We start from the raw sequence: 25,849 nt of genomic DNA, 5'->3' as shown, positions 1-25,849 counted from the left end.
GCTGAGAATTCTGAAAGGCTCTTACGTTTTGCTAGAAGCACACAAATTACCAATACTCTGAAACTAAATTGGCCCCCATCCTTCCACTTTCTGATTAAAGAAATTTTGTACAAGATTATATGTCACATTATATCAATTTTCAGCCTTATGCGATTTGAGCTGCTGCTTCACTGAAAATTATTCTTCTCCTGTTATTAGAATCTTGTTTAAACAAAATAGAATGTAACTCCCTGAGGGTACAAACAACGTTTCACTGGATTTTACTACAGTAGTACTTAGCAAGAAGCTGAGCACATAGCCAGACTCAAATGTTTGCTGAATTAATGCATATAATTAAGGTGGGAAATTAAATAATCCTAAACCATGTCCACATAATAAACCAAAGTTGAATATACTTTGATTGATGGATAGCTACACACACACACACTCGTGTGCATATAATAGTTCTGTTTTGTTTTTTTCCAAAAATAGAGTCCCAGTGATTAGTGCAAATTAGACCCCTTGCCTACGCGCAGCCCGCTGCCTAAGCCTCCCATTCTCAGTCTGGAACCCCAGCGCAGTGGAATTCCCGAGGTCCTGCCCCAGCTCTGCTCCCTCTGACACCCCTCCTTGCAGCCACAGCTCGGAAAGTGGGAAGGGGACGCCCCCTGCTTCCCCGCCTCGACCTTGCCTGGCCCGCAGAGCTTTGCAGCAGTAAAGAGGGCAGGAGGAACGGGGAAAGAAATGGAGGAGGGGTCCTTCCACGCTGTTCTGCTCAGTCCTCAAGGGCTCCTAGATCCCATCCCCTCTCCAACCAGCACCAGATCCCCCAGACCTCTCTCACCAACTCTCCCAGCCTCCTACCTTCCCCCAGGTTGCCTCGCCCCAGCAGGTGACTCAGAAGTCCTGGTCTCCTCCACAGACCCTCCCACCCATCCAGTTAGGATCGCTGGGAAGTCGAGCCCCGCGATCTGCTTTCCTAAGATTCCTCAGCTGAGTCTTCTACACGCTGAAGTTGGAGACCCACTGTCCTTTCTCTCTTCCTCCTCCTCAAGGCAGGAGAGCAGGAACTGTGAAGCCAGGGTGGGCTGCTTCTCCCCTTGCCCCTCTCTGGTAACCTGCCAGCCACCCTCCTGCAACCGCAGCCAGGACTACAGTTTCCCATCTACCCTACATTTAATCCCTTACGCATGTACTTGATAACTAGTACTTGACTTAATTCACAGAATACCTTCACAAGCCCTCTTATTTGAGTCTCACAACAATCCTGTATTTATTCCCATTTTACAAATGAAAAACTGGGCCTCTGAGAGGTTATTTCCCCAAAAGCAAGAACCTGGACCCAGAAGTTCTAATTCCAAGCCTCAGTTTCTTTCCACAGTGACAGAGCTGCCTCCCTTCCCATCTGTAGGCATTTGATGACCTCATCTCATAACAATATTTATATAGAGAAATATATTGTAAGTCCAAAATGACTTGCAAAATTTAAAAATACATCTTATTCCTAAATTGAGGTTAATCCATACTTAAAGCATTCTGCACAGTTTTGGCCTCCCTAATGCTCAAGTGACAAAATGATATAAAAAGAAGTTAAGAACTCTTCTTAAATCCACTGGACAAGGTTTTCAAATCAATCTTGACAAGTTCCACACTCAAACTCTTCCTAATATTACTAACAATTGTTCTCAAGGGTCCATTCAGAGTTTAAAAGTTTCTTCCCAGAAGTTGAAGTCACCAGTAAATAGTCTCCCTATTCCACACCAACAATCCATCCTGGAGAATGAAGTCAGTTTCTAAATGTACAGACTTAAGCATCTCTTCCCCGTCTAAAAAGTCCCATGACTTTCCATGGCTCACACCATGGAGTCCACATTCTGGCCTTTTTCCAGTTAATCCCACCACACACCCTTCATGCTTGGCTGCACTGGGCAATGATCCCCTAAAATGACAAGTGTTTTTTGTTTTGTTTAGTTTTCTTTTTGGCTGCATTGAGTCTTCTGGGCAATGATCCCCTAAAATGACAAGTGTTTTTTTGTTTTGTTTCATTTTGTTTTTGGCTGCGTTGGGTCTTCATTGCTATGCATGTGGGCTTTCTCTGGTTGCGGTGAGCGGGGGCTACTCTTCGTTGAGGTGTGTGGGCTTCTCTTGTTGCAGAACACGGGCTCTAGACGCGCGGGCTTCAGTCCTTGTGGCACGTGGGCTCAGTAGCTGTGGCGTACAGCCTGGGTTGCTCTGCGGCATGTGGGATCTTCCCGGACCAGGGATCGAACCCGCGTCCCCTGCATTGGCAGGTAGATTCTTAACCACTGCACCACCAGGGAAGTCCCTACCAAGTGTTTTAATGATGCTATGCCTTTGCTCCTGCCTGAAAACTACTAATTCATCCTTCAAAGTCAAAGGAATTCAATTGTGGCATTTTGTGAAGCTTGTCCTGCCAACATAGCTATTACACTTTTATTAGAGCACCTAAACAGTCCCCTATGCTAGGATGCGAAGCCTTGAGCCTCAGCTTGTGTTTAATTCATCTTAATATCTACATCTTCTAGCATTGTGCCTGGCACCTCACTGGGTTGAACTGTTAAATGACTATCACCATGTGAGAGAAATTAGAGAATATACTCAATTAAGTTAAAACCTGAACACCTAAAGACAATATCTAAGCATTCCAAACTGCTCAAAGGGTTCCCATTATGTGAAGGTAAAACAGATATAACAAAATTAATATATTACAAGAAATCATGTTTCTAGCCTATAGTACCTAGAAAAAAATCAAAGTCCAGTTTCTGTGTAGTAAACTAATAAGTAAAAAGACATTCTTTAGGACCCAGTTTGGGAAAGAGAAAACGGTCGTGTATACCTCAGGCTTGGCCCCTTCCTTCTTTCTACACCTAGATTGTGTGTTATCAAGGGCTTTAAAGCCAACAAGTACCTAAATGCCTCCTAGATGCACAACACATTTTCCTAGAAACTGAGGACATTAAAGCAATAGTAGCCAGCATCTGGGCCCTTAAAGCTAAAATCTTTGAGAGAGAAGATTTAGGTGCATAAAATAATGAGAGAACACATTAGGCACCCAAGCAAATAGCCCAAAGTCTATGAACTGTAAGAAATCTGAGAAGGCAGATCAATAGTGGCCCTCTCAGCACAGGGTTTATTAAAATGGGATTGGGGGGGTGGGGTGGGGGGGAAGGGGGATGGATTACAGGACATGATTACAATTTAGCTGAGGATTTATGGTGCGTAGCCAGAAAAGAAGACAGTTACAATAAGGCTGTATGTGGCCTCTGATCCAACATCACAAAAGAATTCCCATCACTAATACTGGTGATACAGAATACACATGATATTGACAATAATGAGACATTAACTGAAGGCTCACTCACTATATATATAGTGTGTCAGGCTCTCAGAGCTCTAGGAACACCAGGAGGGGAGTTTGGCAGAGCCACTCAACCAGTGGTATCAAGAACGGTAGCCACCGGAGTCCCCTCTGGGCCAGTAACCCTGCGCTTTGAAGAGACCATTTGCTCATGTCACACAAACGGTATCATTTTCTATGTGTGCCATGATATAAAAAAGGTTCAGAAGCACTGAGCTAGTCAATAAAGAGACAGAGCAGGGCTTCCCTGGTGGCGCAGTGGTTGAGAATCTGCCTGCCAATGCAGGGAACACGGGTTCGAGCCCTGGTCTGGGAGGATCCCACATGCCGCGGAGCACCTAGGCCCGTGAGCCACAACTACTGAGCCTGCGCGACTGGAGCCTGTGCTCCGCAACAAGAGAGGCCGCGATAGTGAGAGGCCCGCGCTTGCCGCAACTAGAGAAAGCCGTTGCACAGAAACTAAGACCCAACACAGCCAAAAATAAATTAATTAATTAATTAAAAAATTAAAATTAAAAAAAAAGAGTGACCCCCACTTGCCACAACTAGAGAAAGCCCTCGCACAGAAACGAAGACCCAACACAGCCAAAAATAAATAAATAAATAAATAAATAAATAATTTTTTAAAAAAAAACAAGAGACAGAGCAACTTTCAGAGAGAACATCATAAAGCAGCAATATAGAGGCAAGGTGATCTAAACCGTGGGATTGCATTAGAATTGTCCGTGGCACTAAATAAAACTAGAGACGTTTGAGTATTAATCCAGGACTCCTAAATCTGAAACTCCAGGGATTTTTTTTTAAATACCTGAGCGATTCTGATATACAGTCAAGGTTATCACTGGTGCAGAAATGACTGGAGCAAAATCTCCATAGCTGTTCACAAAATTTAATGTAAGAATTGGCTGCTTTGTATTGCACATGTTTTCCGGCAATAATTGGGTCACCTGGGAGCTTATTAGAAATTCAGACGCTCGGGTCCCATCCCAAATCCTCTGAGCCCTCAGGTGATTTATAAACACTTTTAAGGGCAATGTCTCAACACTGACAGCACACTGGAATCACCAGGGAACTTTGAACATTGCTAGATCTAGCACTGGGGATGATTCTCACATGCAGCCAGGGATGAGAACACTGATCTGGGGGAGGGGGGCGTGTTAAGACTGCATTCCTGGGCCCCCACTCTCAAGAGTTCCTGATTCAACAGATCTCACTTGGGGCTTGGAAATCCACATTTTTAACAATTTTTATTATGAAAAGGCAAATATAAATTCAGAAGATATTCTGAAGGAAAAAGTGTCAAAATCCTGACAGCTAAAAATAAAGATTAAGAAAGGGAAAGAATTAAAATTAAGAATCAAATTCTTTTTTACCTTCCATGGTAAGAAAGTCATTCTCAAGAAGAAATATTCCTTAGATTTTATATGACTTATTTAGCTTCAGTCTCATTTTCACCAAATGTGAAATGAGGGGTTTTCACTTGGTTATCTCTATTCCTAGCATGTAACGTGTAATGACCTTGTAGAGCTACAACTACTACTACTAATACTTAGGACTTCACACTGTCCAAGGGGCCTCCATGGTTATTTTCTGTTTTCCTTTTAGATCTTTCTGCTCCCCAAACTAAAAGCCTTGGCAGGTTTGACTCTGTTGTTTTTTCAATAGGGAAAAAAGGAATGCACTCAATTTATTAATAGAGATATTAAGTCTCAAAGTGAGAAGTAGGACTACTTTAAAATTCCGTCACGATTGGAAGAAACTATATAGCTCCTAGGTAGAACTCACAGTGGTCTAGGTAATAATGCTTGTAACGCTGACCTTAGTTAATGTGAATCTCCTCCATATATTTGGCATTGAGCAAAATAACACCTTACAACAGTTAGGGAAAAAATAAGAAATTCTCAATTATAATGAGTAAGTCTAACAACTGTTTATCAGTTGCAGTTCACAGAGCACTTTCACATATTAAGCAAAAAGATCCAGGAACCCTTTAGCGGCAAAAATGGCTCTTATCTTCCCATGAGGCCCAAGGTCACACGATTGGGATAAACCAAGGCCTCGCGGATTGCCTGGGTTCTATGCCTCTGGTGCCCTTCTGACTGGAAGCTTAAGCATTAAAAAATGTTAATAAGCACATTTAACCAAAAGGGTACACTGACATAAAGGAGGAAACTTCTTAGAAATAATTTAAAAATCAAGGACAAAGGTTTATTTTGAAGTGAAATTATGAAAACAGAACCTGGAAAATGTATATCACCACCCCCAAACAGTATAAAATTAGGCCTCTAAAGAAAGAAGTATACAAAGAAAATTTTCACATTTAAAATATTTATGTATATACATATATTAAAGTAGGCAATACTTAATACAATTACCCAACATATGGGTTTTTAAAGCAATAAATTCTAACTTCCTTTTAAAATCGTATCCTCACATAATATGGACACAAATATTTCTAAATCAAACAGTAACCTACATTACCAATTTCATTAAGTAACTTTCTCCTTACTGAAAAAAAATGCCATTTCAGTTTTTAAAGAACAAGTAGCTAGATAAAATATACACCTGAAATAATACGCTGGCTCATTAAATGTCCCTGAGCAATCATAGTGAAACTGTAAAGCTTTAATAAATCTAATGGAAAAAAAGGTAGAAGCTGCATCTCTTCACTAGAGGGGAAAAAAAAAAAAGACCCATATATACACAATATACACCCAGGCCCAGCATATTATTAAGCAAGAGATTTTAACAAGTTCATTAATCAATAAACCATTTAAAGTTTTAAGGCTATGGTTATGGATTCTCAAGGTTATGCATTCTCCCCAAATTGGAAACTGCCCTTGGGTAGCACAATGTTTTGCTTAGCCTTTAAATGATTAAGAAAACTGTGATACTGTTTTTTACTATTTTATTCTGTTTTTCTTTTTTTTTTATAACAATGCCAAACAACCAACTAACACAATCAAAAACAATTCAGAATTTAGTAGTTTCCAAAAAAAAGTTATGCAAAGACAAAATGGAGACTGACAGGTTGACCATAAGGATTTAACAATCAGAGCAATTCCCCAAATGAGCATAAGCCACCAAAGTAGTGCTCTTGCTAAAAAAGTTATCAGGTCTTGGAACACATGAGATCATCTTCCCATTAAAGCATCTGTGACAGTTGCCTTAGATTGTAGATCTGAAACCTACGATTTGACAGATGTGCTTAACAAGCCAAGATACCTTAACTTTAATCCCAAACTTCACCCAGTGAACTCACTAGAGATGTCAGACCATTCGCCTGGCCCACTTTAGTTTCCCCACATATAAAATTCCAGGAGTTAACTTTTAAGTTCTAGATTCCCAGGAAACTTCCATGAAGATCAAAGATGAGAAGAGTGAGGAATCAGGTCTTATTCTTAAAAAACTTTTAAACGGAGTAGAGAACAGTAGCTCTCTGCTAGTTATGTAAGTACTTTATGATTAGTATTAAAACGTGGGGAAAGTATTCTGAGGTGTGACATTTGCAGCACTGAAAGGCTGCACTACAAAAAGCAGTGGTTACTGTTAGGAAGTAATAGGAAAATGCAATGCAGAGCAGTAGTATATTAGGCAAATTTGAGTTGACGTGAACATACGAATAAAGCCTCACTCTTCTCAATTATAACAATATTCTCAAATTAAACATCTGTCAAGATGGCAAGTTTTCAAAAGTTATTGGCCAAGTGATTTATAAACTGTGTTTTAAGATATAGTTGGTGCTACTGTGAACTAGAAGATAAAATCACCTCCATCCTTGGTCACTACAATGAATCACTCAGAACTTCTGTGACTGATTTTGGTGACTATGCTGTTATGTTCACATTTGCTGCTATGATTAAAATACAAAATGCCATCCAAGAATCAATTACATGTAGTGAAAGTACTGAAAACACACTTGATAACTGGTTACTTTGGAAAGGAAGTCAAATATGAGGAAATATGCCAGGAAAACATGAAGATATATGAGCTCTTAAATGCATTCGGGGGCGGGGGGGGGGGGGGAGACAGTAATAATGCTGAGAAAATGAAAATTAGTATTAAAACAAAAATAAAAGTTACAATAGTTGTAGATTTATGTACTCTAAAAATTAATTCTTCCACTTTTTAAACTTAATCGTACTCAATGATTCTTGAATTATGAAAGATCACCCATGGAGAACTGATCTTTCCTATGAAACAGGACTGCTTTTTATGGGATTAAACAGTAATGTAAAGGTTTTGACCTAGAAAGAGGTGAAATTTTTACTAACTTTTATGACTAGTAATCATCAGAATGGTAACTAAAGAAAACTAGCAGACTCTTCCCTGGAAGAATAATGTTCCAATGGTTTGGGCAAAGTATAATCTGATGGTAAAAGATGAACTAGCAAAACAAGAATTTAAGACTAAACATAAATTATAAAGCCTATGCTACCCCATTTGGAAGCAAGCACACAGGCTTGTAGTCTCTATGATAATGTAAATATCTCATTAACATAAGCTTTTTTAAGAGACATTATAATATAGCCTAATCTTACACACAAAGTGTGTAAAGCTTACAAAAATAGCTACAGTGCAAATTTTAGCAACATCAAAATACACACATGTAGATAATAAAATTTTATCTGCTTTCAGTATTGATGCCATATTATGGGTCAAAAATCAATCACAAGTTGGTAATATATCCTTATATTTACACAAATTAAACTTATCACATTTGTTATTTATTTGAGCTCTCATGAATATCACATATTCAGAACCCTCCTAATTGTATATTTTAATAATAACATATATTTAAGTGATTATAAACATTCTTTAAAGTTAACCAGAAGTATACTTTAGAAAGAAAAAACTGGTCTTAAACAGAGGAAACTCTCTAAAAGCCCAAATACCCATCCAACTCACTGGCTTTCGGGGAACTGTATCGGCCCAACATCTATGTATTAACACACTCTCAGGGCTGGTGCTCAGGTGTGTCTATAAGTGTCTGTTTGAAAGCCATCCCACAAGATGGCCAGTGGCCCCCGTGCCTCTCGGTTCCTCAGCTTTTCTTGCCCATTAAGCCAACCCCAATGTGCTCTTTTTCCACCTCTATTCCCTAATCTCTGGTTATGATCCCTCTCTTCCTTATTTCCCCTGAAGAAGGAAGAAACAAGAAAGCTAATGCTTACTGAGCACTAAATGCTGAGGTTTCTCTGAACTGGACCCTGGGGCTTCATTTCCCTTCTTGCTATACTCACCCTAGAGAAGATGAAATATAAGCATAGCAGTTAAGAGCATGAACTCTGGAGACACATTGCCTGGGTTCAAGTCCTGACCATTCCACATTCTAGGGGTGACCTTGGGCAAGTTACTTAACATCTGTGTGCCTCAGGTCCCCAATCTGGTAAAATGGGTATGACAATCACAGTGTCATGGTGAGGACTGACTTAATAGTTAAATGAATTTGAGATAAGTCAGTTAATCTAAAATACTTAGAACTATGCCTGGCACAGAGTAAACCCCATATCAGGAGAAGATACTATCATCAATTCCCATGAATTTAATACCACCCATTTGCTGATGACTCCCTGTTTTATGTTCCCACTCAGATCTCTTCTCTTATGTCCCACTGCCTACTTGACATTTCTACTTGGACATCTCACGAATGTCTCAAAGGTAACATGTCCAAGATAGAATTCTTGATCTTCTCCCTTAAATCTGTCCCCTCACCACACCCCTAGTCTTCACCACCTCCGTGAATGCTATTCCAATTAAAGTAACAGACATATCAGATGATAAATGGCAACTCACAGCCTGTTTTGCGAAAACAATAGAGATTAGGAGAAACTATGGCAAACTGGGCTGTCTGTGTCCCCATTTAAAAGAGGGGAGGGGTAGATACACTTAGTTCCAGGGGATTGCTGTCAAGTAGGAATGTCAGCTCTGTAATGCTAAACAGTCTGCTCCTAAAGGGAAGCAGAACATCAGACTTTAAAGCTACTAATGCTTCCCTCCACCTCACCCCACCCCAGATTCTCATTTAATTGGTCTGACATGTGGCTTAGCTTTCGGGATTTTTTGAAGTTTCCAGGTGACACTAGTATACAGCTAAGGTTGAGAACCACTAGTCTAGTCCAGGTCTCCCATTTTTACATGTGTACAAACTGAGGCGCAGAGAAGCTAAATGCTTTGCTTAGGCACCAATGAGTTTGAAACAGGTACAGAATCAGAAAACAGTTCCTCTAAGGCAGTGTTTTCAAACTGTGGGTCATAATGCTAGATCGTGATATCAGCTTAATGGTTTATTAGACAGCATTAAAAAAAAAAAGGACAGAACAGAAAACCAAAATGCACTGTGTATTATAGGGTGAGTACAGTGCATGACCTTTTTATTTTAAATGTATGCACATACTGCTCTTAGTCTCCATTTCCCTTTTCAAATCCATTCTCCTCCCTTCTCTGCCTTGTTCCCAGCCCCAGGAGGCTGACCCTACAGAATGATTCAGCTGGGCCCCTTGCCTAAGGATTTCCCGTTGGTCAGCCAGTGAGAGGCACCAGTGGGAGATCAGAGGGTGGGCAGAGTGTCTGGGGTCACTCTTCTTGGGTGATCCTGCCCCCACTCCACAGCTCTCCTTGGGTTCAGCTCCGGAGGAAGCTCCCTTTCCCCTTCAGGCCCAGAGGTGGTAGCACCTTCCCACTGGTGACAATCCCTGGGTGCTTCAGTGTCCTTTGTGGGTTCCTTAAACCTGCTCACACTTTTGAAAATAGGCCACTTGTTAAATCTGTTTCCTGCCAGGACACTGACATAAGCAGTTTGACAGACACAGAGACACATGCATAAATATACAGGGTTGGATTTTCAGAAGTGTGAGCAGCTTAACGTAAATTGTGTTGCTTTCTGCGGGTTGTGGTCAAAAAAGTTAGGAAAACACTGTGTCATGGTTCTTCTTACTACACCACTGCCTCCCCTGGCTGATATAGGGAGCTACTGGGTTGAAACATCTAAAAATAAACATTTCAAAGACCTTCTTTATGACTGTTACCATTAAATGGTAAATAATGTCTAAAAAAAAGAAAAACATGTTTATTAAAATGGATTTTTTAACAGGGCTTAAGACTGCCCAACAGTGGAAAGGGCCATCCTGGTAGGTGGTGAGTTCCCCATCAGTGCTTCACACACGTGGAGGAGATGAGAGACTAGGGACCCCCAGTCAGCCTCTCTTTAAAAGGTGTGCTTCTATCAGGGAGGCTCAAGTTGTAAAATTTCTTCCAAAACACAAATGAAGCAATTTTTGTCATAGCAAAACCCTGTACTAAAAAACCATACCATGTCAGCTCAGTTCTCACTCATTCTGGGAGGGAAGAAGAGTGAACATGAGGCAGCTTTCAAAAATGTCTAAACTCTGCTCCTCTTTACAGGTTCTGAGAGTACAGATCCAGAGAAAGAACCAAACATTCCAGGTCTGGTTATTCTCCAGAATCATCTTTCAAGCTGCCCCGTGTCCTCACGTAAATGGTTAGCAAGGACAGAAAGTCTCTAGACCTTGGTCTGGTCATCCAACCTCCATCCATCTGATGGCCAGTGTCCAGAGTACATCCAAAAATGTGGGACAGCACCTTCACCGTACCTCTTTCCAATACCCAAAGGGATGAGTCAAGTAAAGTGTCACACTGTTACATTAATACAAAACTTAGGTATGAGCCATTACTAGATCCAAATATAAGCCATCCAATATAAGATTCAAAGAAAATGAAATTACAAGCAAAGAAAATATGTACATAAGAAAATGGCAATAGATATTATTCTATGATTTGTTACTGTAACCTCCCTGAAGGAGTGATGCCGTTCCATATTTTGCTACAAAGTGGTTCATGTTTATAGTAGCTGTCTATTCAAGAAAAATGCAACTTCATTCTGTCAGCAGATATCAAATCAATATTATGCTCGTGCTTTTAGTTTAATAGCAACTAAAATTTGTTAAATGTTTTAGATACAAAGTGTCTAGCCATATAGTACCCACCCCTTTTTGTTCTGCTCCTCAGGATGTGCCCTGGAGTGTAGGGCAGGTGATAATCCCATGTCACAGAGAAGGCAAGGCTCGCAAAGGAAATAACTTGAAACTTAAACCAAACTTAAACACAGTGAACTGGATCAGAAGCCTCTGTCTCATCCACTGTACCATGCTGCCTCCCCAAGGTGAATTTAACTAACCTGCACACTGGCAAGGTTTTTCAAGCTCGTTACTGAAAAAAAGGAGAAACGTACTGAAAATACTGAATTTCGCTAGGCTTGAATCTACAAGAGAAAAAAAAGTACCCCAAAAGCAATATCAACATTTCTGAGCCCATTAAAATGTGTGTGTGTTTAGGCGCACACACACTGTGATGACTGGCTTTTTATGATTGAGTGGCTGTGATCTCAGGGGAAGCTGATTTGTTGTATTTTATTCCCTGGTCTATACTGAACTCCAAATTCTTTGGGGTCACTAAAGGAATTTGAAAGGACCAAGAGTTAAATAATTCAGTAGCCAAATCCCATTAATGACATTATATAGGAAAGGCAGTGTTACGGCATTTTACTTGCTGACTTAGAAAAATGAGGCCTATTATCCAAACTGCTATAACTTGCTTTATCAGAAAACAAAGGACACCTGAAGTCGGTCCACAACATGTAAATGTTTCAACCTTATATTTTCAGCACGTTACATATCATCCGTTAGGTCAAGGCAGCGGATGAGGGGGAGCCCTCCATACCAATCTTTCCCAGGTCAGCAGGGTCCCACCTTGGGCGCCCAAAACACAACACAACCGGGAAGGTGACGTGCGGAAGGGAATCACAAATAAAGTCCCATAGGCGGTGTCTGCAGCCAAGAAGAAAAACAGCACGCCAAAATTTAATTTTAAGTTTAGCAACTTTCTAGAACAGGGGACGTGCTCTTTGCTTTGAGTTCAGCGGAATCGCTTCCAACCCAAAGCAAACCATTCTCCCGGACAGGAGGCGAGATAACTGGAAGGCTGCCGGCCCGCGCCAATCAGCAGCGTCCAATCTCGTTAGCGCAGACCTGCCAATTCGCGGCCAGGCCGGGCAGCTGTTGATCTCGGGGCCATTTTTTTTTTTTTTTTTTTTTTTAAAGCAAAGACAGAGAGCAAGTAGGAAGGGAGCGACGAAGACTGAGCCTAGGAGAGGGAGAGGGAAGGAAGAGGTAAGGATGTCCCAGGAAAAGTCGGAGAGGGCTGCGAACTGGCAGGGACCGACCGGCGGGGCTCGGCGGCGCGGAAGCCGGAGGAGAGCGGAGGGGTAGGGGAGAGGGGCGCCCGCGCCTCAAAGTTCCGCGTCCCGGCGGCGCCCGCGCGCTGGGCTGCTCACCTAGCAGGAGCGTGGTCCAGGTCCGGCCGCGCCCCGAGAGCCGCAGGCCCAGCGCCCCGCGCAGCCCGGCCGCCAAGCGCCCCCCGAGGCCGCCCCCGGCGAGCGGCGTGGCGGGCTCGGCGCGGGGCCCCTTCCTGCCCGCGGCGCCCTTGCGCCGAGGGGACGAGGGCGCGCGCTCGGGCCCGGGCTCCCCGGCGCCGACATCTGGCGCCCCCCTCAGCGGCGACTGCGAGGCGCGGGGTGGCTGGGGCGGCTTGGGGGCCGCCTCCCGGTGCTTGTTCCGCGCCTGCAGGACCATCTTGGCATAGTCGCGCCCGCTCGCTGCGCGCGCCCGGACGGCGGCCGGGGAACGGCGGGCTGGCGGGGCGGCCCCGGCGCCGCTCACTCTCCGGCGGGCGGGCGGAGGGCGGGCCGGTCCCTCCCCGCCGGCGGGGAGGCGGGGAAAGCTGCAAGGCCGGGCGGCGGCTGCCTGCCTGGCGGTGCGGCCGGGAGGCGGCGCCGGACTCGCGCGCCCGCCGCCGCTGCCGCTGCTCCGGTTGTCACGGCGACCACGGAACGCCGGGGGGCGGGGGCGGGGACACCCTGTGAGCGGCCGCTGTCCCGCTCCCCCCGCCCCTCCGCGCCGGACGCGCGCTCCCGGACAGCCAGCGCGCACGCGCGGACCTCCGGCGAGGGCGGGGGCCGAGCTGGGGCAGCCCGGCGACCCCGGCCCTACTTGGGACCCGCGCAGGGCTCGGCCAGGGCGAGGGCACGGATCGCCTCCCGGGAGCGGCTGTCCCTCCCTTTGGGAGCGGCCGGGAAGAAGAAAGGGCCCTCTCGGGCGGGGGCCGCTGGTCGAAGTTTCGGACCCGATTAAGGCTGCAAGTGGACCCCTGGAAAGCCCGCGTGGCCTAAGCAGCTCGTCGCGGGGGCGGCCGGACCGGGGAGGAGCCGCTCGGGAATGACCACGGGGGGGCGCTGTGCGTGCGCTCTGGAGCCTCCGTGGCCCTTGCAGCTGGAATAAGAGCAGAACAAAGTAGAGCCACTGGGTCAGGTTACTCCACAATGTGTGGCCTCGCAGTTTAGAGCGCTGCCGAGTGCAGCTCCCGCATTCACTGATAGGACGAGCGGGGCAACCCGATTTAAAATGGCAGCAGAGTATCTCAAGGGGAGCTGTTAAGGGTCGAGACACAAGTGTGTGCCTGACATTAAAACTGAAAACCAGTGTAGGAGCCCAGTTTGAGGGTGATAAAATTGAATGGACCGAGAAGAAAAAATTATCGTATGTTCTGTTAGTTTTAAAGGCTGTAACCTTGTGGCTTGAAAGAAAGCAGAAAAACTTTATTTGCTGTTAAAATACAAAACCTTAGTCGAAAACGCATTTTCTTCCACGTAGCAAGCGGAAGGCATGACTGAAGGAAGCCCAGGAAGACTGGGAAAACCAGGCAGATCCCAGTTACCCTTCTCCCCCCCCCCCCCAACCCTTGCATTCTTTGCACAAAACCCTACAGCCTCGTGGATAACTAAGTTCCTTCCCTTGCGGTGTTCAGTGGGCTTGTTCCAAAAAGTTGTCCTTAATTCCCAATTTTGTACATCAAGCCACATCGTTCTGATTATCTCCATTGTAATTCCAGGTGCTTCACGAGGCTGTGGATCCTTGCCCTTAAGTTTCTTTGTCCAGTGATTTCGTTATTTAAGGAAGTTCATTAATATCGGCATCCATTCACTGTTATGCCTTTTTAAGGGCAATTAATTATTTTGTAAAGGGAAAAAAATTTGCCATGCTAATTAATAATCCCTCATACTCTATATTTTGTGAATTTGAATTTTCACCTGTCTTTCATCAGAACAGAGAACAACTATTTTTAGACACTGGTTTTTTAAAATTATTGAAGCGATATTACAGAATGCTTGTATTCTGAAATTATGTGTCAGATGGATCCAGTGTGTTTCCCTCTTCGATTCAACTGGTACCATTTTGCCAGAGAAAACACTTGTTGAAAGAATAAATGAGTGATTGAGTGAATGAATGCAGGAGATAACATAGTCAGATGAAGATTAAATATGCTGTGTTCTGTAGTGCAGTTGAAAGTTACTTAGTTCTAGCCCTCCTCTCCCATGGTCTCGAATTTCTAGAAGACAAAGAAGCTTTCCTTCTCAACTTCATATTGTCCCACAGAGCCTAGCCCAGAGCCTGACTGTGAAAATTTGTTGAACTGTATTGAAAGAGGAACACCTATTGTTTAAGCCACACCCAGTGGGTTTTGATCAGTTCCACCAGTGCTGAGGAGTCCCTTCTCTTCTTGGCGACCAAGCGGGGGCAGTCTAGCATATTGGTCAAAACACATGGTGACAGTAGGCCCATATTCCAGTCTTTGCTCTGACGTGTACCAACCGTATGACCTTGGCCAAGTTACCAGACCTTTTTGAGGCTCGGTCTCCTCATCCCTAAAATAAGCGTAATAAAAACATCTACCCCACAGATTTGTAAAAATTAAATAAGACAGTATATGTAAGGTATCTAACAATTACTTCCATCAAAATAATTGCTCGATAAATGTTCAAAGCGGTGGATGCTGTATACGGAGGGTGGCAAGTCTTCTGTCCTCCCGAAGCCTGAAGCTGACACTCCAGAATGGATGTGAAGATGCAGAGGAATAGAGTGCTGAGGGGCAAGGACAGCTGTGTGATGTTTAGACCAGTCCCACACGCTCTGGGCTTCAAGTTTCTCAGCTGTCTGAGCAGTTGCTCCTCCCCTTCAAGTTTCCTGCTTCCCACACGTGCTTTACAAAGGATGACCAATTCATGGGTCATTAAGCTTGGATAAAATAGAGGCAACTCCTCTTACTTTCTCCCCTCCCCCCAAGAAAGGAGGATGTTTCACACAGGGAGAGTGGTAGAGCACAAAATGGAATAGTCATGAAAGTTATGTGCCAGATTTCATTTTGTCTTTATACCTCGAGACCCACAAGAGCAGGGAATGCAGTTTATTCATATTCATATCTTTAGGCTAAGGGCTGCCACATAGTGGTGGACGCTAAAGAGAGAGAGAGAAGGGGGGGGAGGGAGGACTGAAAGCTGCTTTAAAAAAAAAAAATGTGTGTAGATGATCCTAAGAATTAATTCAAGATTATAATGAATACAGATTAAAGTATTACAATTACTGGCCACCTTTAATGCCTTTTTTTCAGGAGTTCCAGATGTACCAGAAAGGTACTTCCTTATGTGACACTATAGAAATACTGGATCAAAGCAGACAAATTCCGAGGATAGAAACCCTACAGAGCAACCACTCATGAAGTATCCCTGGTCTGGTCACCGAGGTACAAGCCCAATCCTTTTCTCACTAAAAGCTACATCTTGGGCATTTGAAATAAAAATTTTTAATTAAAAAAATAATTTTGTAAAAGCTTTGGGGATGGAGAAATAGGAAATTTAAAGGAGGAGATGCGAATAAAATAATAAAGACAAGTAAATGCCCCAAAATAAAGCCTAGCAACATTAAAGTATAGGGACCAGGGAAACGTTGTTAAATGGACAATGAAAAGCAAAATTTGGTCAAGGGAAGACTGCCGGGAACCAATTTCCTTATTTCTTTACATTTGCATTTTCAAGGCCCTAATTAAAACTTCCAAATTTCCGCCTTTTCCTCCCACTCGCTCTCCTACCCACAGAGTGACAGCAAAAGGAGGATCTTGACTGTGGCATCTGTTTCTCATTTCCTTGAAGTAGGTCACTTGATCTGTTTATTGCAGAAGTGTCTGGGGGTCAAGTTCTAGATTCTGACAGTTGTGTCCCTCAGCAGTTGCTCATATCAAGAGAGGAACCTGCATAATCCAGGCACACTTCACAGAAACCTAAAATGGGTGCAACAAAGTATATCCCTATAACATTCAACTTTCCACAAAGCCCCAACATTAGCTTGTCACTGTGTTATAATGAATGTATTTCTTTAGTCTTGGGTGAGAACAAATGTAAATTGCTACTTTATTGCTTTTCAGATTTTATCTTCTGTCTTTCTGGTAGCTGACCTTGTAATTTAAACTGTTCATGCTCCAATGGCTGTTCCTGAGAAACTCAGAAAGTTCATTATTAGTCCTAGTTCTAGTGCACTGTCAAGAAACACTCCATTACAGAGGGGCTTGTATCCCTAAAATGCAGTTCCTGTTACTGAGGGCTTACTATGTCCTTGGTGTCTTAGTGGATTTCAGAGACATTAAAAATTCACATAAAGTCCTTATCCCCAAAGGTCTTACAGTTTCAATGGAGAGTCAGGGTAAGCTAGGAGAAAATATGATTGTGTAGGGAAATGTGTGATTCAGAGCACAAGTACAGAAAGAGTTCCAAAGGGAAGAGACCGCATCTGATATGACTGAGGAGTTTTCAGGGAGGCGATGAAACTTGTCTAGGCCTTGTTGGAACGATAGATCTTGTTTGAACAGAAGGAAACTTGGAAAACACGTTATAGAGAGGGAACAACATATATCCGAAACCCTTGTGTGCCTGGCCCATAGTAAGTGCTAACAGGAACATCTTAAATGCTTTTGGGAATGAGGAAGGGAAGAAACAACTGATGTAAGTTTGAGGAATAAATAAAAGGATTAAAGAGATTGGAGCATGAAATGCTTAGAGTGCCTGGGTCTCAGAGCCCCCAAATCTATCTACACCTGAGCAGACTCCGTGCCAAATGAGGCTGAGCACCCCCGCCCCCCACACACACACGCACACACGCACATGCACGCACCCACACGTGTGCGCGCACACACACACACACACACACGGCCTTAGGAACACTGGGAGCCAGTGAATCCCACTGTTAGCCTCTAATGTGAACAGGGACTTGCTTGCATCCAGCGGGCCTTTGCTGACTCATAGCCTGAGCCTCCCCCTCACCTACCGCCAGATGCAGATAAGGTGGGGGACTGATTCATTTGGACATTGAATGGTCAGTCCTCCGAGCCCATTCTCCAGGGTAAGCACCTGGATGTATCACACAATTTATCCTCTCCCCACTAAGCTGTTTCCTCAACCCAACCTTACCTTGTGCTCCCTGAGGCCAACAATCCATCCCTAATACACTCAGCTCATCTCAGTGGTCTGTACCTCTTGGCTCTTTTCAGAGGCCCTTTCTCCTGTAACAGGTTCATTCCCTCATATCTCCACCCCCTTCTTTCCCTGTAGCTCCTTTCTGCCTCTGGAAAGCTCCTCTGAAGCCCTTGTCATCTCTACCCTTCAATCATTGCTATCCTCTACAGACTACCTGGTAACACTCCCCCACCATTTACTGTAGCCCTGGTCCCCAGTCCTCTCACTTCCTACTATTGCTGCAAATGACTTGAGCACCTAACACTGAACCTCTCAGCTCCTTGATATCCTCCTCTCTGGTGACCTGCATTCCTACTCCATGTCATTGCCCCACTCCAATGGCCCCATCCTGCTTCTTGTCATCACCTCAATCTGGCTTTGCTCCTGCATTTAAAATCCAAGCAACCCACCTCCAGTGCCTCTAAGTCTCCTTGTTATTCCATCTCAAGTGCCAGGGCCCAGCCCATCACTGCAACTCTCTCTGTCAGGTTCTCCCCCCGCATTCCCTGCATGGTCCTTCCATCTCACTCACCTGGCAAAATCCCACTGTCCAACTTTGGATCTATGCCTGTGCTACTGAAGAGTTCTGGAGAAATCCCACAGCTTGGAAGGCAGGAACTCATATGAATTCTTAGATTCCACTGGCAACTGGACCTGAGTGCTGCCCTGAAATCTTCCTTCATTCCCCTGGTCCCATTCTCCAGAGCAGATACAGCAAATGTTCGCTAATGCTATGGACTGAATTCCCTCCTCCCCAGATTCATGTGTCAAAACCAAATCCCCAGTGTGATGGTGTTTGAAGATGAGGCCTTTGCGATGTGATTAGAACATGAAGGCAGAACCCTGAGGAATGGGATTAGTGCCCATGAAAGAGACTTAGCACTCCTTCTCCTGCTTCCACCATGTGAGGACACAGCAAAAAGAGGGCCATCTCTGAATGGGGAATGAGGCCCTCCCCAGACACTGAATTTCCCAGCACCTTGATCTTGGACTTCCCAGCCTCCAGAACTGAGAAATAAACGTCTGTTTTTTATAGGCCGCCTAGTCTATGGTATTCTGTTAGAGCAGCCTGAGCTGGCCATGACAGCTAGTCTTGCAAACCTGCCACACCTGTCTCACCAACTCCCATACTCCCAGCGGACAAGGCCTTTCCTCCTACTCCACGGAGAAACTGGACACCATCAGGACTTGCCTCCCTGTCCTCCCATATACCCACAAATTTACCCAAGACCCTCCTTCCTTCCCATCACAAGAAGGAGCCCCTCTTCCATATGCAACCAACCTCTTCTCCAAGCGCTGGTTTACTCCATCCCACCATCTTGGTGCCTCACTCTACCAACTAACTGCTGGGTCATCTCTCTACTGTTTGGGTTGCCTTCCAACAGCCTTAAGCTTGCCCAAGTGACTCCCATCTTAATTAGAACTATCTCCCAAACTAACATCTCCCCAAAACAACAGCCCTCTCCCTCTCCTTGCTTCATTCATAGATATTCCTGGTAGAGTTCCTTATACCCGTCATCTCTGCTTCCTCATTTCCCAGTCAGTCAAGTTCATGGATGTCTGGCATTGTATCTAACATACCACAAAACTGCTCTCATTGAGATCACTAATGACCTCCACGTTGCTAAATTCACAGGACACACGAGTCTTTATCTTGGCATCTGACTACTCCCTTCCTTTGGTTTCTCTGACACACATGTTCTTGGGTTTTGTGTCTCTTTGTTCCTTTTCAGTCTCCCTTGAAGGTCCCTCTTGTTCACTAAATATTGATGTCTCCTAGGGTTTAAAACTGAGCCTTTCCTCCTTTGACTCCATACACATTCCCTGGGCAATCTCATTACTGCCTTTTTGCTGGAGATTTCCAAACATGTGTCTCCAGCCCAGATTTCCTCACTGAGCCTCAAATCCGTATCTCCAACTGCCCATTCGATGCTCATACTGGGATGTCTTTTTGGCACTTCAAACCCCCAAATCCAAATCTGCTTTGTTTCCAGTCTCCTAATCTCAGTGAATGACACCACGATTTTCCCTGTTCCCATATCCAGGGAGTCATCTTTATGTCTTCTCTCCTACTTCCAACATCCAATCAATCACAGAATCCTACTGATTCTATCCCATAATTGTCTCTCAAATTCCTTTCTTTCCATCCTCACTGCCGTGGTCCACCATCATTTTACCATGAGTTTCAGCACTGTCTCCTACCTGGTTGTTTTGCATCTTCTCTTGCTGCCCATCGTTATTCCAGAGAACCATTTCTAACATGCAAATCTGATGTCACTTCTTTTTAAAAAATCATTCAGCACTTCCAAATTCCTAAACATGACTCACTAGGCCTTCATGAACTGTGCTATGTCATACCCTCTCCCTACTTTTTCCTTCTCCAGCCTTATCTCTCACCATTCCCCAACACTCTGTGTCCTCCATCCCCCTGGACCTCTACACATGCCATTCTCTTAAACTGTCATACTTCTGTCCTGCCCAGCCCCTGGCAGCTCTCCTGGATGACTGGCTCATCCTTAACACCTCACTTAGAAATCAGCTCCTGCAGGAACTTTCCTCCCCCCTCCCCCTGAACCATACAACTAGTAACCTAGACAATCCCCTGTCATATCACTTACCACACTGTCGATTTGCCTGTTTATTTGTCTGACTTCTCTGTTAGACTGTAATTTTCTTGAGGGAAAGCTCTGTATTAGGTCAGGTTCCCCGAGAAGACTCTAAGATGAAAATTTGCATGCAAGTGGTTTTGGGAGGGGGCACTTTCAAGAACAAAGCCTGTAAGGGAGTGAAGAAAGTGGAATTGGGCAAAGAGAAATTGAACTGCAATGCAATTGTAGCAGAAGCCTCAGCCAATCCAATAGGGAGACCTGGAGTTAGGATGGCCCTTCACAGTCATCCTAAATTGTGGCAAGGATCCCAAGTCTTTGACACCACACCAGCTGGTTACTGGTGGCTGCTTGCAAGAGTGAGCGAAACCTGGGCAGGCAGCTCCACATGATGTGTACAACGGAAAGCTAGTCCCCAAAGGGACTCAGCGGTGCGCCCTCAGCCACCTACACCCCTGGCTTCAAACCTGAAGGGGAAATCTGGGTAGCATACCACAGTCCCCTCTGCCAACGCCCTGTGGCGTCTCAAGGCCTGACACTCTGCAGGTGCCCATTCTCTTTGTAGGTAAATGACTGAATGTATGATTAAATGAATTAATTAAATGGTAGAAAACAAGGTTAGTTAGATTAAATGAATTGAGATTTAGAGCTTTATGGAAGGACAAAATTTTCTATTTGAAAACAGTGAACTCTAGTGATCAAAAGATTGATGGGTTATAAATAGGATATGAAAAAATAGCAAGTAGACATGCTCTGAGGATGTAAACTTGTGGCATGAGGGTGGTGGGGATGACTGAGATGATAGCAGGAAGATGGACAGGGGACAAAGCCCAGGGCCTGAGAGTCTGCTCCTATAACCAGGACAATGGAGTGTAAAAGGCCTATAAGAGAATAGTGAGAGCATGACAGGACAAATATGAGACCAGCTAAAATGTTAAACTAACTCTTTGAAAGATATTTATGATTAGGTGTACTTGATCTCATTTATTAGTTATAAGCAGAGATTCACCATTTGAAATGTAAGGACTATAAACTGGATGTAAGTCTAGCCTTCAAAGGTATTCACTATACATTTCTAAACTATAATTATTTTGGATTAATTTTGCAGATATATTTAAAAACTAAGAGATTTAGTTGTTTTACTTCCCAAGCAGCTATTAATTCAACTCACCTCGTGCCGCTAATCCTGGTTTGTTTTCAGAAACTGACATTAAGAAAATAGCTGGAGGGCTTCCCTGGTGGCGCAGTGGTTGAGAATCCTCCTGCCAATGCAGGGGACACGGGTTCGAGCCCTGGTCTGGGAAGATCCCACGTGCCACGGAGCAACTGGGCCCGTGAGCCACAACTACTGAGCCTGCGCATCTGGAGCCTGCGCTCCGCAACAGGAGAGGCCACAATAGTGAGAGGCCCGCGCACCGCGATGAAGAGTGGCCCCCACTTGCCACAACTAGAGGAAGCCCTTGCGCAGAAACAAAGACCCAACACAGCCAAAAATTAATAATAATAATAATAAATAAATAAATAAAATTAAAAAAAAAAAAGAAAATAGCTGGAGACAATTCATTGCCATCTCAAGATGACCCGAAGCCCACAATGCTCAGCAATGCTGGAGTGAAGGAACATCTTACTTTTGCTTGCCGCGTAGCTGCATGTGGCTACAGTGTCCATTTTGTCCCAGGCTATGGGTTAGGGAGAAGTAACAGGTAAGGAATCTTTAGCTCTTCAGAGAAAACTGACATGGGTTCCAGCACCTGATTTTGCATCCAGACAACGAACACTGTGTCTGGAGTCACGGTTTCTCTTACAAGAGCTGAAGTGCAAAGTGCAGTGAGATAGTGCGCTCTCCCTGGCACCTTGCTTGAGGGGCAGTGCAAACCATGCCTGGTTGCTGGAAGCTTTGGGAGGCTATGTGGTACGGATTCTGTGCAGCCTCAGGAGGAATCAAGATCCAGTTGCCATTGGCCCTGAGTTAATGAGAGAAGAGGGGCACAAAGAAAAAGAGCTTATCCCAATCTTTTCTGACCTGCCCCAAATGGCCTATTTGTTGGGTTAGTGGACAAAGGAGCAAGAAGTGGCAGTGTCTGAGCACACAGCCCAAAATTCCATCCTTGGTCCTATGACTGCACATTCCATGGACTCCTATTCATATTTGAGGAGTTTCCGACTCAGGATGGGGGTCACTGGTGATGGGTGCAATGGTGTTAGTGATGCTTTGGGGCCAGTGCTTTTCCTGACACCATTCAAAGTGTGAAAGTCCGAGCGGGTTAAGCTGGGCCTCCAGATTCCCCTGAACAGATGCCACAACAACCCAGTGATTGGCCCAAGTGTGCGTCTTGCTTTGTGCAGAGTTTTGTCACACTTGGATGTAATATGGCCCTGTGAGCAATTCTGCATGACCCTCTCTGCAGTTCCTCTGGAGCTTATCACAGCACGCTTGATTTACACACAGACTAGATGTTTGCTCGTCTTTCTTCATCTCCCACCATGAAATAAACACAACCAGGACTTTAAGAAGTTACCTGCGGGCATGGAAAGTCTGATGCGAGTTACTTGATATAACATAGAGAATGACATAATACAAGATCAGCCCTTGATAACAGTCCTGGACAACCAGAGAAATGTTTGGGCATGCTTGAAGTCCACTCCAGCCAGAGTAGATGCACAATGAAATGAGAACATTGGGAAGTTAAAAACTTTTATAATTCCTTATGTATAAAATAAATAAGCTACAAGGATGTATTGTACAGCACAGGAAATATAGCCAATATTTTATAATAATTTCAAATGGAGTATAATCTATAAAAATATTGAATCACTATGTTATACACCTGAAACTAATATAATATTGGATATCAACTATACTTCAATTAAAAAAACACGTTACAATTCAGCAAGTTAAGTGCAAATGTTAAAAAAAATTATTTCACCTTAACACAACCTTACCATGTTCTAAATTTCTTTTCTTTTGTGACTGTTTGGACAAATGCATGTATTTCAGAAGCCATTGAGTGAATAGGATGGTTGAGGAAGAAAGAGTGTGGTAAGACAAGAAGAGTTCCAAGGACCTTAACAAGGATGGCCCTTGGAATGGAGAGAAGGCAGAGGGAGAGACAGAAGGCAACAAGTTAGGGAACAGGCAGCTCAGTGGAAGCACAGAGGCAGAGACGGCACAGATGTTTGGAGTCCTTCGAGCATCTGGGTGCAGTGCCTCTGGGAAGCTTCCCTGAACCCCCAGGACAGGCCACCTGCTGAACTCCAAGCCTGCCTCATCACTACTTTGCTCACTGGAGGAGCTCCACCTTCACCAGTTTATTTACTGGGATTCTGTGCACAATTTAATTTAAAGATGGCACTGCTGCTTTAAAAAGTAAAGTCAAGCAAAATGCCTAGGAAGCTTGTTTAAAATGCAGATGACTGGCCCTTGTCCCTAGAGAAGTTGGGACGAAGCCATAGGTAGCCTGCCTGTCTAGCCAGGAGGCTCCTGACCACACCTCGTAAAACCTGGCCTGGATGGTGGTTTAAGACTCATTTACTCCATGTGAATTTGTTCTGAGTGTTTGGAAGTCACACTTCCCAGTAAATTAAGATTCTTTCTTTTGCTTCTATTTTGCATTTTTTTAAAGACAAATAAATATTTTCTCAAATCCCTCTATTATTAATATTTAATAATCTGTACATTTGAGAAGGACATACTCAGGAGAAGCAAATAAACTGTGCCTATAGAAAAAAAATGGACAAAGCAACAGAGATTCATCTTCACAAAGTTTATCTTTCATCCTTCTTTTTGGAGTCATATTTTGGAAGAATAGCTATTAATGTCCATAATAATTCTTCTTTAGTAGTTTAAGATGGATCTTGGAAATAGGTTTTGAAAATACTGCCAAGAAAATGAGGTAGGTAACAATAGACCATGTACTATTAATAAAACTTTGTTAAAAGGTTACACCGATATATTATTTTGGGTTCTGCCGGAAGCATCTTTGGTGTCACCTGACCCTTTTCTTGGAACCTGAGGTTGGGGGAAGGAGGTACAGGGAATACCCACAGCTGCTCAGTACGGACCCACAGGCCTACCAGGTCGCACTCTGGAGCTCCGGCAACATTAACATTACCTGGGAGTCTTTAAGAAATGCCAATGCTGGGGCTTCCCTGGTGGCGCAGTGGTTGAGAATCTGCCTGCCAATGCAGGGGACACAGGTTCGAGCCCTGGTCTGGGAAGATCCCACATGCCGCGGAGCAACTGGGCCCGTGAGCCACAACTACTGAGCCTGAGCGTCTGGAGCCTCTGCTCCACAACAAGAGAGGCCGCAATAGTGAGAGGCCCGCGCACCGCGATGAAGAGTGGCCCCCACTCGCCGCAACTGGAGAAAGCCCTCACACAGAAATGAAGACCCGACACAGCCAAAAATAAACATAATAAATAAATAATAAATAAAAATTAAAAAAAAAAAAAAAGAAATGCCAATGCCTAGACCTCACGCAGACCAGTGAGATCAGAAAGGACTAGCAGCTGTATCTCTTAGAAGCTCCCCTGGTGACTCTACCAAACGGTGAGCCTGAGACCCAAAACCTTAGGGAAAGAAGGAATTGATCTCTATTTTTATTTCTTAGTTATAAGATAGATTTTTAACATATATTAATTTATCTTCATGCAGGGTCTGTGCAGTAAAGCAAAAACAATGACATGCAAGGAATGTGGGATGGCATGCTGATCAAAACAGAGAAGAGACTTTCACACATCAGAGGAAGACCTTGTCCATGGCACTGGTCTCTACTTGAATCCCTCTTTTGTAGCCTCTTCAACATTTAGATCAGGTTACAAATGTTAACTTAATCTGCAGAGCACAGTAGTACACAGCACTGGTTGAAAAAGTATTTGGAAATTCAACCTTGAAAGCCAGGGATTCATCTCCTAACTCCTACTCCTCCCCTCAGCCCAGCCCCGGCTTTCCTACAGCTTGGAAACCCTGAGCAGGAATCTCCCCTTCCCCCTACACCTACCCTGGACTGGCCAGAGACAGAAAGAGCCTGAAAATGATGGATGTAGGGAAGGAGAAATGAATCAAGGTGCAAGTATGAGGAGCCAGTGAAGAGAGTCATGAAGTATTTTGGAGAAAAGCTCCATGTGCCAAATCTCATTTTTCCTGGAGCTACCCAAGCCCGAGACACATTTCTGGAGCCAGCCAAGGAAGAGGCCCATGAAATTTTAAGTATCTTGAAAGCAAAAGAAATCCAGGCCGAGGCGTCCTGTGTATTTACATGCAGGCACGGTGCAAAGCAGTAATGATGTATTTGTTCTTTACACCCAAAACCAACATGACTTGTAAAACATCAAGGAAAACCCTCAAAAGAAGAAAAGGCTCATAATAACAAATAATAGTAGCCGCTATAAAACTAGCCTTGGCCAGATCTCAGGCACTGTTCTATGTCTTTTATAGACACCATTTAATCCTCACAACAACCTACAAA

At 44.1% G+C, this 25,849-nt stretch overlaps 1 protein-coding gene and 1 long non-coding RNA gene across 3 annotated transcripts in view; one reads left to right on the top strand and one right to left on the bottom strand.

The window, feature by feature from the left end:
* The window catches only part of DPY19L1 (dpy-19 like C-mannosyltransferase 1), a 97,463-nt gene extending 84,311 nt beyond the window's left edge, over positions 1-13,152 (bottom strand). For both annotated transcript variants that reach the window (XM_057549975.1, XM_057549976.1), the window contains exon 1: positions 12,711-13,152. In XM_057549975.1, coding sequence (XP_057405958.1) covers positions 12,711-13,008 — 298 coding nt within the window. In that variant the 5' untranslated portion in view covers positions 13,009-13,152. The remainder of the gene's footprint in view (positions 1-12,710) is intronic.
* On the top strand, positions 12,465-22,058 carry LOC103014497 (uncharacterized). The gene is made up of 3 exons (XR_451118.2): positions 12,465-12,546; positions 15,881-16,012; positions 21,582-22,058. It is a non-coding gene; the product is annotated as an uncharacterized LOC103014497 (long non-coding RNA).
* Positions 22,059-25,849: the final 3,791 nt, after the last annotated feature.

This window comes from Balaenoptera acutorostrata, chromosome 7 (genome assembly GCF_949987535.1).
Source record: "Balaenoptera acutorostrata chromosome 7, mBalAcu1.1, whole genome shotgun sequence".
NCBI classification, from domain to species: domain Eukaryota; kingdom Metazoa; phylum Chordata; class Mammalia; order Artiodactyla; family Balaenopteridae; genus Balaenoptera; species Balaenoptera acutorostrata.
Note: the sequence above shows the minus strand (reverse complement) of the source record. Positions and strands in the feature narration are given on the sequence as shown.